At 50.7% G+C, this 13,353-nt stretch overlaps 4 protein-coding genes across 4 annotated transcripts; 2 read left to right on the top strand and 2 right to left on the bottom strand.

Annotated features, from left to right (window-relative positions):
• Nucleotides 1-46: 46 nt before the first annotated feature.
• Nucleotides 47-1,629, top strand: BKA67DRAFT_198431 (family 61 glycoside hydrolase). Its single transcript, XM_046095402.1, has 5 exons — nucleotides 47-337; nucleotides 431-485; nucleotides 540-914; nucleotides 1,020-1,140; nucleotides 1,309-1,629. The coding sequence occupies exons 1-5, from the start codon at nucleotides 223-225 to the stop codon at nucleotides 1,390-1,392; spliced, it is 750 nt and encodes a 249-aa protein (XP_045962023.1). The 5' UTR covers nucleotides 47-222; the 3' UTR covers nucleotides 1,393-1,629.
• A 2,664-nt stretch (nucleotides 1,630-4,293) lies between these two features.
• On the top strand, nucleotides 4,294-5,457 carry BKA67DRAFT_532979 (uncharacterized protein; the record flags this gene model as incomplete). The annotated part of the gene is made up of 2 exons (XM_046099631.1): nucleotides 4,294-4,896; nucleotides 4,966-5,457. The coding sequence occupies 2 exons, from the start codon at nucleotides 4,294-4,296 to the stop codon at nucleotides 5,455-5,457; spliced, it is 1,095 nt and encodes a 364-aa protein (XP_045962022.1).
• Nucleotides 5,458-6,265: 808 nt separating this feature from the next.
• BKA67DRAFT_532978 (uncharacterized protein) lies at nucleotides 6,266-8,269 on the bottom strand (the record flags this gene model as incomplete). Its single annotated transcript, XM_046099630.1, has 4 exons — nucleotides 6,266-7,111; nucleotides 7,164-7,333; nucleotides 7,479-7,975; nucleotides 8,136-8,269. 4 exons carry the CDS (start codon nucleotides 8,267-8,269, stop codon nucleotides 6,266-6,268), a joined length of 1,647 nt encoding a protein of 548 aa, XP_045962021.1.
• A 654-nt stretch (nucleotides 8,270-8,923) lies between these two features.
• On the bottom strand, nucleotides 8,924-12,474 carry BKA67DRAFT_656028 (uncharacterized protein; the record flags this gene model as incomplete). Its single annotated transcript, XM_046106869.1, has 2 exons — nucleotides 8,924-11,833; nucleotides 11,881-12,474. 2 exons carry the CDS (start codon nucleotides 12,472-12,474, stop codon nucleotides 8,924-8,926), a joined length of 3,504 nt encoding a protein of 1,167 aa, XP_045962020.1.
• Between the last annotated feature and the right edge of the window lie 879 nt (nucleotides 12,475-13,353).

Below are 13,353 nucleotides of genomic sequence, written 5' to 3'. Positions count from 1 at the left end.
ATGCGGAAGAAGACAGACCATTTTGCCGGAAGCCACCAAACTGTGTCCAAAAGGAGACGTGCTTCCGCCCTTTTGGTCGATGCAACCAAGATCTGAATCGGACTCGAGCACTCCGTCGTATCCTCGAGAAATGGCATCGCGGAAACACTTAAAGGGCATGTGTGCAGGCTCAGCTGTAGCCCGTCCTACAAGCCTCCGCACGTAGAGACTCCCACAGTCGCCATGCCTTCTCTGAAAGCTGTCGTTGCCGCCACGCTTGGATTTGCGTCAACCGCCCTCGGGCATGGCTATGTCACCCAATTCACTACAGATGGGAAATCGAACCAAGGATTCTTGCGTGAGTTATTCTGTTTTGTTGGTTAATCGAGTCTATATACGGCACTTGGTGTCAATCTCAGGGTTCGAGAAATGTACTGACACTCGTTACTAGTTGACTACTACTACCAGAAGGTCAATGGAGGTACCCTCCCCAGTATTGCAGCTTGGTACGTCTAGCGAATACATCGTCGTATTCCCTGGTACTGACTCAAGACTTCCAGGTACGCAGAAAACCTGGACAGCGGCTTCGTAGCCCCAAGTGCTTACGGTACTGCGGACATCAACTGCCACAAGAACTCGGCACCAGGAGCAATCACGGCATCCGTCAGCGCAGGAGGCAGCCTCACCTTCCAGTGGCCGTCCACCTGGCCTCACCCGTACGGCCCGATCCTGACCTACGTCGCCGCCTGCAGCGGAGACTGCTCGACGGCGGACAAGACCAAGCTCAGCTGGGTCAAGATCGATGCTGTCGGCATCGATTATACCACCCAGAAGTGGGCTTCCCAGACCTTGATCGATCAGGGCGGCAAGTGGACGACCAAGGTCCCTGCGTCGCTGAAGGCTGGGAACTACGTCTTCAGACATGAAATTATTGCGTCAGTTGATCCCACATCGCTCCTACCCACACCAGCACTCCTGATGCCTTTTCACCTGACCCATCCTCGGGAGAACAGTGTACTGACATTGATCTTTTGTCCAAGCCTTCACGGAGCCGGCTCGCTGAACGGAGCCCAAAACTACCCCCAGTGTTTCAACATTGCAGTTACCGGATCTGGTACCAAGTCTCTGCCGTCCGGAACCCTGGGCACCAGCCTTTACAAGGTAAGACACTTTCGGGGTTTTGTTTCCCTGTCCCCTCAAGCATGTCACACAAGCGCAAACTGGCCCAGCTAGTCCTTTGCACTCTCGTGGCAGCTCTCGTTGATTCGAAGGAAGAAAGACTACGCCAAAACTGCCCCAAAGAAATAGTTACTGACTCGAATCATGTAGAACACTGACCCTGGTATTTACTTCAACCCTTATGTCACCATCACCAGCTATACTATGCCTGGCCCGACGCTCTGGACTGGCTGAACTTGGAATGCCGTGTCTGGGATCCAAATTGAGATATGACGGCGGTGTCGATGTTCACAGGGCTACTTGAATACTTGGTGCTCATGTGAGAAGTATACATATATATAAACACTACTTGAAGAATAAAGAATGAGCATCTGTTGATGAAGGCACTCTTGAAAATTACGCCGTTCTCTTGCTTCCCATATGTGAACTTGAAAGGTTACACTATGTACAATGTCCTTCCCAGGATGTTATAGCCAGACTGCATTTGGTCATCAAATGACTGAAGTTTCTATGAATACGGTCAGTATTGGTCCTCGAACATGTCAATCAAAGGAATAAATGTTGATGAAGCAAGTCAGTAGGAACAATTGGTACAAGTAAAGAGTTTGTCCTCAAAGCTCTAGGCGTAGGATCCCAAGTTTTCATCACTCTCGTGTCTGGTGGTAAGGAAAGATAAAAATGCGACTTACTTGCGTTTACTCGCCAAATGCTTGGGCTATCCTGCGTGCAATGTTCTACTATATGCCTGCTTTAACCTTAAAATGACAATGGTTGTCTAAAGATGTGTTTGAGTAACAAGCTCTGAAACCTGTGGGAAGAGATCCCAGGTGAAAATATTTCAACTCATCCGATGATGCTCGTCGGAGCTCGGCAGCCCTGCAGAATTTTCGGATTGCGGCATCTGTGCATTCGTGTGTTTTTTCGTATTAGACTCCATAGTTAGTCCGGGCTCCACGACACAATTCAAGTGCCGTTCCCCGAGAGATTCGGGTTGTGTTTCGAAATGCATTTCCTTGAATGCATCACTCAATAGCGGGGAGAAGAAATAGAAGAAAATGTAAATAAGCAGATAAAAAAAAAAAAGCAATACAAAATTGTCATAAATTTTTCCTCTCTTTCTTTCAGCAAAGCCCTATTGCCAGTATCGTAGCTCGGGCGCCGACCAATCGCGTTGCTAGTTATCGTGGTGGCTTAGCAAATGGGCCATGGAGCCTTGGCAAGGCCGACTGTGCCTCTTTTATGTTTTGCGGGATGCCTCGCAAGAAAGGTCGTCAGAGCTGCAGGGGGGCCATCCCAATCGTCTCGAACGTCGGCTTATTCGTTAGATCAAGGGGTCCTACCGATGGGGACTGGGAGAATCGAGAAAGCGGTTCGTTCTGACAGATGGTCGCTGCTAGGTCGGTCTTCCCTTTGGTGTCCGGCCGGAGTAGGACTAATTAAGGTTCGGTCTGCATAACTCAATCTCTTGGAGTGAGGGCCTAAGAGAAGGTAAGCCTCGCATGTGCGAGAAGCCGTCTGACGGCTCTTCTTGGGGTGAGCATTAGCAGACAGCCAGAGGTGCCTCCTATGGAGAACCTAGCTTGCCTAGCTACTGTGCATAGCACCAAGTATAACTTGCGCGCAAAGTCCATAGCCACGAACTGCCATTTGAGCTGCCAGGAAAACCGGCAGATTGGTTGAGCAGTAGCATCGAGGCAGCTCTGTTGCACTGATGGAGGAGCCCGAAAAACCAAGGGTGGGCACGAGAAGTGGAAACGCGTTCTGGAGCCAGATGGTGGCTGTCAATTTCTCTGTTAGAGCAGCCGATCATGAAACGGTCAGGAGTACAGTAAAGAATGCCCGCTTCTGACTGTAAGCGGCCCACAAATAGCAATAGAATGAGACGAACTGCGATGGTGCTCACACGGTAGGAATAGCGTCGCTAAGCGTCCCCCCAGGGAGATGCGCTAACAAAGGACCGGTCCTGCCCCAGCTTCTGACAAGGCGTGGCCGCAGCACCCCTTGAGCCCTTTCTCCCCTTCAGCACAGCCCATTTCCCGAATCCCTCCAGTCAATCTCACGGGATTGATTAACGTTAGCATCTTCAGATCGTCGTAACTTGGTAAACTCGTATTGCCTTAAAACCCATTGCGCTGCTTCGGGGGGGCCCTTCCTTCACTCGCTCGTTTGTGTTTTTATCTTCTGTTTCCTCACCTCTTGCAGCAAGCGTGGGCAGTATCTGACACGCGACGCCGACACTGATTTGCATACATACTTGTTACACTTGTGCTGTACCCCCATTGGAACGTCATAATCAGCAAGACTTAACCCCCCAAGACTGGACGGGCATGCGATCACCATAAGGAAGACGGCTGCAACTCGTCCTGCACGACGACGTCCAATACTACCCTTCTTCGTGTCTTCTTTTTTCTTTGCCGCTCGCTACGCTACGCTACACTAGACTACATCGGTTGTCTGGCTGGCTTAGGCTTGAGATACTTATTACATAGACACAGCGCCAACGCGAGCTAAAGCTGATCCTGTGAACCTGCGGATTACACCTCTGCATCCCTGCTACAACCACAGCTCTCTCGCCCGTCACCCTCGTCACAGATCAAACATCTCAGGCCTGTTTCAGCTCCCCCCCATCACGGTTGTTATTCGACTTGATCTTTTCCCTCTATCCACGGCGACAAGTTGAGAAAAGTCCTCTGCTTCTTCCGGGAACTCGTTCAATTCCGCATTTCGCACTGCGGTCATCTTTCCCTCGTTCTGACAGCAGAAAGACAACAAGCCAACAAACATTACTCACTAAATTTCCGCCCAGTCTTCGCCAAGAGTGCCAGTGCCCACTTCCGTCAAGGTGAGACGGTCGAGCGAAATCGAATAATTTGTCGCGGGCCAACAGCATCCCCCGACCGCTACCCAATCAATCAGTCAAGTCCTTTTATAACTATCCCAAACGTCGCGACTCCTCATTTCTCAGAGGGGTCCCATTCACAACCGCCCGCCCTGGCTTTCCAACAAGACTCTCGCCGGTCGCTGCTCGACGAAGGCCGAGATCCCAGCTTCAACGAACAGTCGTCAACATACGCCCAGTATCCCCAGTACCCTGCTCAAAACCCGAACCCCCAGTATCAGCAGTCATTTCCCCAGATGGCCTCCGCCAGCAAATCCGGCCGTGCCAGCGGCAGCTTGTCTAGGAGCACAGCTGACCTCTTCAAGAAGAAGTGGCCACGCGCATACTTCCTGATCGCCGTCGTCCAGCTTATCTTGTGCATCGCATTTGAGGCCTACACTTTCGCCAAGTTCAACAGCAGTTTGAAGGATATGAGCCAGGCCCCCTACAACACCGATGACAAAGTCCAGCCCCAGCTCAAAACCATCCCGACTTTCCTCGCACTCTTCATCTTCGGCTTCCTTTACGAGCTGCTCCTCGTCTGGGATGCTCTCCGTGTCAAAAACACCATCCAAGTCATTGGCATCTGTATCGCCAACCTCGCCCTCATGGTCTACACCTCCATCCAGGTCGACCAAATGAGCGACGCCATCACAATCCTGAAGACCCAGAATGCCGTCAAGGACCTCGGTGTCTGGAGCGACGTGCAAGGTGTGCTGATCGCCATCCCCTGCATTATTGGTGTTGGCACCATATGTTTCAGCTTCGTTGCTTGGAAGTTGTACCAGGAGTTCGCCTGGGACATCTTGAAGCACATTGGAGCGGACTACCGCATGAAGAAGCGATTCCTCCACTATCAGGTATGCTTTCTTTTTTGTTGCGTCACTAGCTCCTAGTCTCAAGGCACCTGCGCTAACAAGTCACCCCAGATCTATATTGCCCTGCTCAAGTTCGATTTCTTCTTCTTCATTGGCTTCACCATACAGTTCCTTGTCGTGGTCGGAGGAAAGACTGATGCCGAGTTTGGCTTGACGTGCGCCGCCATCCCAATCACCATCGCTATACTGCTTTGCGCCGCGTGGTTCACGCGCCGAGAGTGGAAGTGGGGAATGGTATTCATCATGGTCCTCTACCTTGGCGGTCTTGCCTACTTCATCTTCAAGTTGTCCCGAATCTACGATACCACCAAGGGGCCTTTCTACCAGCCTGTCAAGAAATCCATGACAGCCTTTGCTGTCATCACCATCCTTCTCATTGTCATCACCGTCGTAAACTGCATGGTTTGTATGTTGAACTTCGGCGCCGGCCTGAAGCAACATCTTTACAACAAGCCAAACGATATGGATAAGGATCAAGTCAGCTACTCGATGAACGACGTCAAGCAGTCAACGCAGCTACCGACCAGAATGACCATTGATTGATTAGTCGCGAGAGTGGACACAACAGGCAATACGCTCATAGATGTATAAAACGGCACGATTTCATGACTCTCCTTTTGCATTTTCTCGCAAGATATCCGGCCACCAAGGGCCCCGCATTGGGAAATAGGACCACGACCTGGTCATCGTCGAGGGATGAGATGTGTTCCAAAAGGGAACTTCATTTTTTGGCGTTCAGCGACGGTATTGGGGCAAACGAAAGCCCTCCAAAAATGGTCTATTTTGGTTGTTTTTTTTTCCTCCTCTTTTTTTCTGGGTAAAATTTTTTTTTTTCGTACCGGCTGTCTTGGAAAGCCAATGGTGCTTTTTCTCACGTTGAGGAAACAGGCCCTGCCATTTGTGTGCGACGAGAGATGGGATATGCTGCAATGGCTTGAACTTTTGATACCACTCAGGGTATTGCGATAAGTAGTAATCTTGAAGTAGATATTATATTTGACCTCTACTGACCTGACTAATATGAGACCATTCGTTTGCGCCTCACGATTACGCTTGTAATGGGAGAAACCGATCACCATGTCCATAGTCAACATTGTCGACGTTCTAATGTTCATGAGTTGTAAAACTCTTCCGCAAGAAAGATGAAATCGAGCAACAGAACAACCAGTGCCTGACGTGATCCTTCGTAGTCATAGTCCAGCCGCGCAACCCTGACGACCCTGTTGTTTACGAACACACCGTGGACGTATTCAAGTACCCGCGATACTCCAACTACTTCAACCCAGCAAGCAAAACGAAGGTGAGACGGTGAAAAAGAAAGTATGAAAAGAGAAACTAAAATTTCACTCATTCATACACCCCACTCCTCAAACATTATGCTCAGGCACGTCTCGCTCCGCCGCCTCACAACCTCCAGCCCGACCCAGTCCTCGGCCTCGACGCACCACTCCTGCAGCAGGAGCAGGCCCTCGAAGTTATAGATGCTCGCGCCCGAAAGCTCCCAATCAAGCCACACGGCTTCCTGGAGGAAATGGCGCGCCAGGTCGTGGTGATGTCGTCTGGTGTCGCTGTGGCCGGTGGCGTCTGGGTCCATGGTGAGCCCGAGCGACGACTCGCCGCCGCACTGCGCTCGGTGGTACAGCGCCATGGCCGTCAGGCAGTTGACCTCGGTCTCGTCGGGCGCCGTCGCCTGCTGGTGCGTCTTCCAGTTTAGGAGTGCCACGCTGTGCGTGTAGATGGACGGGTCGAGCCACGACGTCTGGTGCCCCAGGTCCAGGAGCAGGTACGACTGGATCGCCCTGAGCCCCGCCAGGTCGGCATCTTCATCATGCTGGTGGTGGCACCCGCCTTGCCCGTCTTCTTCTTCATGCAGGCCCGACGCGGAGTCTTCGAGGACCGCGAGCAGGTCTTCCTCGTCGAGGTCGTGGAGCTGTGGGCGGGAGCCTTGCCGCGAAGAGTGGCGGTGGTTGTGATCACGACCCCGGTAGCTGCGCAGGCTCTCGGCGTACCAGAGCGAGACGAGGTCGTAGTAGGTTTGTCTGCTGCTGGTCTGGTATTGTGAGCCTGGTTGTTCGTCCTCGTCCACCTTCGAGCGCAGCGTCGACATGGCGTCCAAGACTATGCTGTGCAAGAGCCCGTACTTCTCGTCCTTGTCGTCCTTGTCTTCTTCCGGCTCTCCGAATAAGCTTGTGAGCTGCTGTAACATGTGATGGACGGCGTGCTCCGGTCCGAATCGGATGAGCGCGTACGAGCACAGGTAGTTCCACAGCGTGCGGTGTATCTGGTCCGTGTTGTCCGGCGGGAGTACGAGGATAATCATCAGGAGGTTGAGTATAGGATATAGCAGATGCTCGCAGTCGTCGAGCAGCTTGTGCAGCCGCGAGAACACGACGTTCGCGAGAGCCCAGCCCTGTGTGGTCTGGGACTTTTGGAGCAGCCTGAAATATGCTTTGGAGTCAGCCTTCTCCGTGTTCACTCGTTTCCCCCCAGTCCTCCTCAGTTTGAAAAACTATTTAGGATTCACGAGAACAGCTGAACTCACCATATGGCGTCATAATACTCACTCGCGATCTTATTGGCCGCACTTTTATAGTACACCAGCAGTGGTCTCTCCTTCCCTGCTGGTTCCGGTGGCTCGCACTCGATTCCGGAGTCAATGACCATACCGGTCGACATCATTGCGTCACCCAGCCTATCACACTCGGTCAAGACCCAGCGACCTACAACCTCCTTGATCCGCAGCCTCCCAGCACTGCTCCCAAACACGACGCCAGTCATTGGATCTGGCGGCGGCGGTGTGATGCATCTCAGATGTCCCGGCAGATCCGCCGAAGAAGGATGGGAGGAGAACGCCGCAGCCAGCTGCAGCAAATCGTCGGCACTGACGCCTTTCCTCTTCAGATACGTCTGAGTGTCGATCCGCCTCCCGTTGCGCACGGCAATACTCTCCTTCCCGACCGCCGTGCGCTGCGACTGCGAGCGAAGGATGGCCGCGACGTCGGCGGCGCGGTTGTTCTTGAAGAGCTTCCACTGCTTGAGTTTCGTCTTGTACATCTTTGTCCTGTTCATATGATCTGCAATCAATCACACATGGTCGAAAACATCCCGAGGCACCGCATACACGTCACTCTGAAAGAACAGAAAAGAAAAAAGAAACAAAGGAAGGAAGGAAGGAGGAATAAAACCAACGGAGGGAAAAAGGCAACTCTATAGATGCTTACGTAGCCGTGAATCCTTTCTGGCCCATGATGATCATGACTTGCCGCAGCGTGCAATCCTCCTCTATGTAGAGCCTGCGAATCTCGGCTCTATGGACCTCCCATTCTGGTGCTGGATGATGCCTCGAATGAAACATGGCGTGAGGGAGAACAGTCGGAACTCAAATATTTGCAGCATTAAACTGAATGTACGACGGATCTCCAGCGAATTATTAGGGTCTCCCCAGGGGCCCGTCTGCCGTTAATTACTATCTTGCTGACAGTTCGAGAAAATAGGAGAGTCGGAGCATTCTCAGAATTCTGGAATGCCATGATGGTTATAATTATCTTCCCATACCAGGACGCTTTCTTATCACTAGTCTCCCAGTGGCTTCCAGACCGTTCAATTCGGTCGGTTGGGAGCCTCACGGAGCAATACTAGGCCATCTGACACTCAAATGCCAATGGGATTGGTCAAATGAATGGGGCCTATGCAGGCCCATCTAGACTGCGCCATCACAAAAGTTCCTCTCGCAAGGTCAATTGTATTCAGTAAACGCATGCATTAAGCAGAGTTCAATACACCTTACCTTTTGGTTTGATCATGTAAACACAGAGCAGCAGTCATATCTATTATATGTAATATTTGCCAGACATGAATGATGCTCCATATTTGAGCTTAGTCGGGCTTGTGGTATATGTCAGCACCTATAAAAACCCGCATCGTTGTGGTTGGTCAACAACTAAAAGTATTCTATCGTACGCTTTCGAACAGAAGCCGCCTGTGTATTGTATACTGCGTTGTTATACGCCTACTCATCATATCTTGCCGGTCGCTTCCTAACGCGATTACGATTCCCACCAGCGTTGCTGCTGGCATCACTATCATTAATAATTGACTGTGATAGTTTGTTATCCATACTGGTTGCACCAGTGCTGTTCTCGTCTGCGTTGTCATCCGTTTCCGCAATTTCGTCGACAGGCTGTACCTTTCTAGGTCTACCGCGCTTCTTTTTCTGAGCGACGGGAAGCTTGGCCGTGGCTTCACTTTTGAGTCGATCATGGCCCATCTGATCAAATGCCAGATCCTCACGCGTGAGTGAAGGATTCAAATCTCGAATGTCATGGCCCCTCTTGCGTGTTCGTACACGAGACGGTGTGTCCTCCTCAGCTGCAGAATCTTCGGTTTCTTCGACTACGGCACGACGATGTATAGTGTCACCACCTCGGTGTCCCGCGCCATTGCCTAGGCCTCCTCCATTGTATTCCGCGTCAAGATTCTCGTCGATTTCGTCCTCATCTTCGTCGTCTTCGGCCATCTTCTTCGATCTTTTGCCTTGGCTCCTGGGAGTCTCAGCATCAGGCATATCAACATCATCTCCTTGTTGTGCTGGGTTGTTTCTACCCAGGCCTTGTCGCCCGTAGAACCTGCTGCGGCCAGTACCCGATCGCAGGTTCGACTTGATATTTCTCTTACGGTATTTTTCACGACCAGACTCGGAACCTTCAAGCTTAGGCTTTCGCTTCCGGGGTCCGAGGTCCTCGTCAGATAAAGCTTCATTGCCGTCTTCAGCCTCCTGGTCCGACTCCAGCCTGGCGGCGAACGATTTCTTTTTAGGCTTACGGCCGCGCTTCTTGCCTTTGGGTTTCTTAGTGTTATCCACCACTTCTTCCTCGTCCCAGCCTTTTCGAGCTTTGCCTTGCTTCTTGGCGTTTGTCTCGACTGCTGTTTGTTCTTCTTGTTCTTCGAGTAACTTCTTGGTCAAATTTGGGAATTCGGAACCGTAATTGAAAAAAAGTTCTTCCCCAGCGTTGATGTCTCGCAGAGCACTGAATTTGATGCGATATTCGCTACCAACGTACATGATCTTAGGGGTTATGTTGCAACCCTGACCCTTCCCAAAATCGTCTTGGTGATTTATATATCTGCTTAGGTTGCCGTAAATCGCAGCGTCGACCCATATACCCTCTTGCTCGAGTAGGGTGAAGAGGTAAGACGAGTTGTGCTCTTCGTCAAAAACGTCTCCCCGGCGGGCCTCACGCCGAACTCCTTCATCTTGCGTGATTAGCTCTCCAACGTATTCGATCACGAAGTCATCTTGAGCAATATTCTCTGCTGTAAAAAGACCGTAGCCACAGCCTTCAATAGTGGATTTGCCCAGGAGCAGTGACTTCGACTTTCCTCGTTGTAAAGCGCAATTCTGGCAACCATGTTTGAATAGCTGGTCATCCTCTGCATTCTTTGGGTTTGCTCGGTCTGTGGCTCCACAACTTCCACACAGCGCAGGATCGCACTCCCGGTTGAGTTGTATGCATATGCAGGGCTTTTCTCCCTTCTGTCGGGGTAGGCACGTTCTGCCTTGTGAGTGACAAGCGCATCCCGTGAACTTGATAGCGCATGTATCAACTGTACAGCGGCAAAACCGCTCGCACATGAGGCCGTTCCTAGCACATTCACAATTGTCTTTTGTGCATGGCCCGTCGTGGCTACAGGGATCAAAGTGGTCCTTTAACTGATGTGCATGTGTAATGGTCTGTTCTTGCCAATCTGCATGCAGTACCTTCTTGAATCGGTCATACCAGTGGACTGACTTAACCTCATCGGGTTCCTGTGACCGGAGAGGCTGCTGAGGTAATTGCAAACCCAATCTGTGAAACTGGCGGTCGACGTCCCAACAGGGTCTACCAGTAGCTACCGCAGTTGAGCACTGGATCGGCTCATCTTGGTCGCAGAAGAAGAAGACAGCTGTCTTCAACAGCATTATCTCTGTTTCGCTCCAGCTTTTAACTGGTGTGTTGGGTCGAACTCTCAGAAAGCACTCGTCGCTGCAGGGCTTGCGAGAGTCTTCGTATTCCCATGGGTCGTTACTTGATGATTGTGACCTCGATGAGTTGACCTTGGAAGCCTGCATGGCCTTCTTGCAGACAAGGGGCTTAAGCCCACCCACAACATCAATAGAGAATCTCTTGCGTTCATTGTCGGTTCCGTACTCTCCATGTTCGCACGAGTGGCTGAAACATATGAGACAGCCTAGAAGCGAATATGTCTCGAGAAACGTTTCTAACGTAGTGTTTTCCTCGATGGGTTTGACTTGGTTTGGAGTATCTTTGATCCATTTCTTGGAATCAACAATTGTATCAATAGACTTATCGAGGAGCAGGACATCACGGAGTGTCACTGCTCCTTCTTTCCAGATATCGCTATTGTCAAATACCCGATCGAATGCTTCTGTGAAGATCTTGACGGTTTTTGCTGACCAGGGCGAGTCATTATCGTTGTTGTATGAGCTGAGAATGCTGGACATCTGTTGAGGCGTGACAGCATCTGTTTGACTTGCCATATAACGGATGAGCGTAGTCTTCGAACAATTTTGGATTGAGAGCTTCTTGAGCCAGCTATCCAGGTAGAGGAGCAAGGTAAGGGCCCGCTCTTTCTGGCAAGTTTTGTGCACTTTCTCCTTCCTGCTAAGTGTGGCAAAGCCAGAAGTTTTATCCATGTTCTCCAGGTTCTCAAGCCATCTTCGATACTTTGACTCTTCCTCGTCTGCTAAGTCCCGCAGGTGTGGCACAAAATTTAGGATTGTGTTGGGTGAAAGTATATTCTTGCGAATCTCAATATGATGAAAATCATATTTCGGCACTGGCTCTTTGTCGGTTTTGATGCCTTTCACCTCATAATAGTCACGTATCGCTTGCTTGCCGGTACGACCTGGACCCATGTGCTGTAATTGAGTTAATAACATCTCGTGATCTACAAACACGAACGTACCTTGACCTTCAGCTTGAGGGCACCGTTACCGGCTTCGACTGGTGTCCGCTTCATGCCAACGAACCAGTTCTTCTTGGAATATGTCAGAGGCGTTGGGGCCATCGTTTTCCAGGTAGATTGGAGAAGACGAGTAGTAACTTTGGCGGCATCGTGACCTATATCATGTGAGAAGTTGCGCAAGGCGACTTCAATCTTCTCCACCGTCCAGTCGATTTTCCGAGGCGTCTGCTGCGCGGGCGTACCATAAGGATTGCCGAAACTTTCAGCAGAAGCGACGCCGTGAGATTCTCTAACAGCGATCCCAGGATGGAAGTTCGTAGAGGCCAATGTAGCTTCTTCTTTGACCTTCTGCTCAGAGTGAGGATTGCTCTTCGCTTGAGGTAAGTTGGAAGCCATTGGAACATTTTCTCTTCCTTGCGCATTTGATAGCGCCTGCCGACTCAACGCCGGCGGGCTTATGGGCCCTTGAATGCGCAGGCCTGAGTGCGAGGCCGAGTAAGAGCCCTGACGTTTCTGTGATCGTTGAGCTGGTGGGCCCTCATCTGATTCATCTGACGTGCAGAGATCAGTGAGATCAATAAACTTGGACACCATTATGGGTTGGTAAAACCCACAGAATATGTTGTCGAGTGTACGAAATCATTGGAAAGCTTGCGAGGCCGCCTTTGAAAGTTACAACTGCACAAGTCGAGACCTAGCTCCTGGCTAGCTACCAGAATTTCATCGACCGTGCAATTTGACAATACTCCGGAATGTCGTGCAATAAGCCGTGTTCTCTTGGATTGTTGAGATCACAGTACTGAAAGGATTTAATTTGTTACAAACAGTGTCGGGAAAAAAAAATGGCTGAGTTAATAGGTACGACATGAATAACGGAAACAGTGAGGATAAGTCCTGGACGCTACATACGCGTCTCAAGATGATGCAGTTTCTCGTGGAGCCACGACGACCACAAAAATGCGTTCTGAATCAGTTCCTAGTCGGCAATCGGCCCAAGAGCAGGTAACCTAGTAGACTCTGCATCGATGGTTCGAACTGAGAGCAAAGGTATAGTGCCAGGTCGATACGTTTAGATGCGCCCCAAGTTCCTTGCTGGTTTGTGACGAATGGGTAGCAAACACGCGATGTGATCGCGCCCGAATGAGTACAGTGCCTACAGTGCTAGCGGCTAGCTCTTGGCATACCATCTGTGGCTTTGCACCCAGTTTTGTGGCGGTGTTTTAGTTATGGGTCTCTTACCAAACGGCCATCTAGACTAAGGCATGTGACGATGACACCAATTATGACCTCATTGTTGTCTTTGCTGAGAACCTTGGCAAAAACTGGACGCAGTAAGAAGCTGTACCAAGGCTGATTGACCATAACATAGATGTATTTCATCCAAAGCAAGTCTAAATAATGGTTGAATAGGACAACGCAGTACGGAACATGTCGTGAAATTCCACCTCGGAACTGTGCAGGCATCTTATCTAT

Source organism: Truncatella angustata, assembly GCF_020726525.1.
Source record: "Truncatella angustata strain MPI-SDFR-AT-0073 chromosome Unknown BKA67scaffold_2, whole genome shotgun sequence".
Classification (NCBI taxonomy): domain Eukaryota; kingdom Fungi; phylum Ascomycota; class Sordariomycetes; order Amphisphaeriales; family Sporocadaceae; genus Truncatella; species Truncatella angustata.
This window is presented reverse-complemented; position numbering and strand designations above follow the sequence as displayed.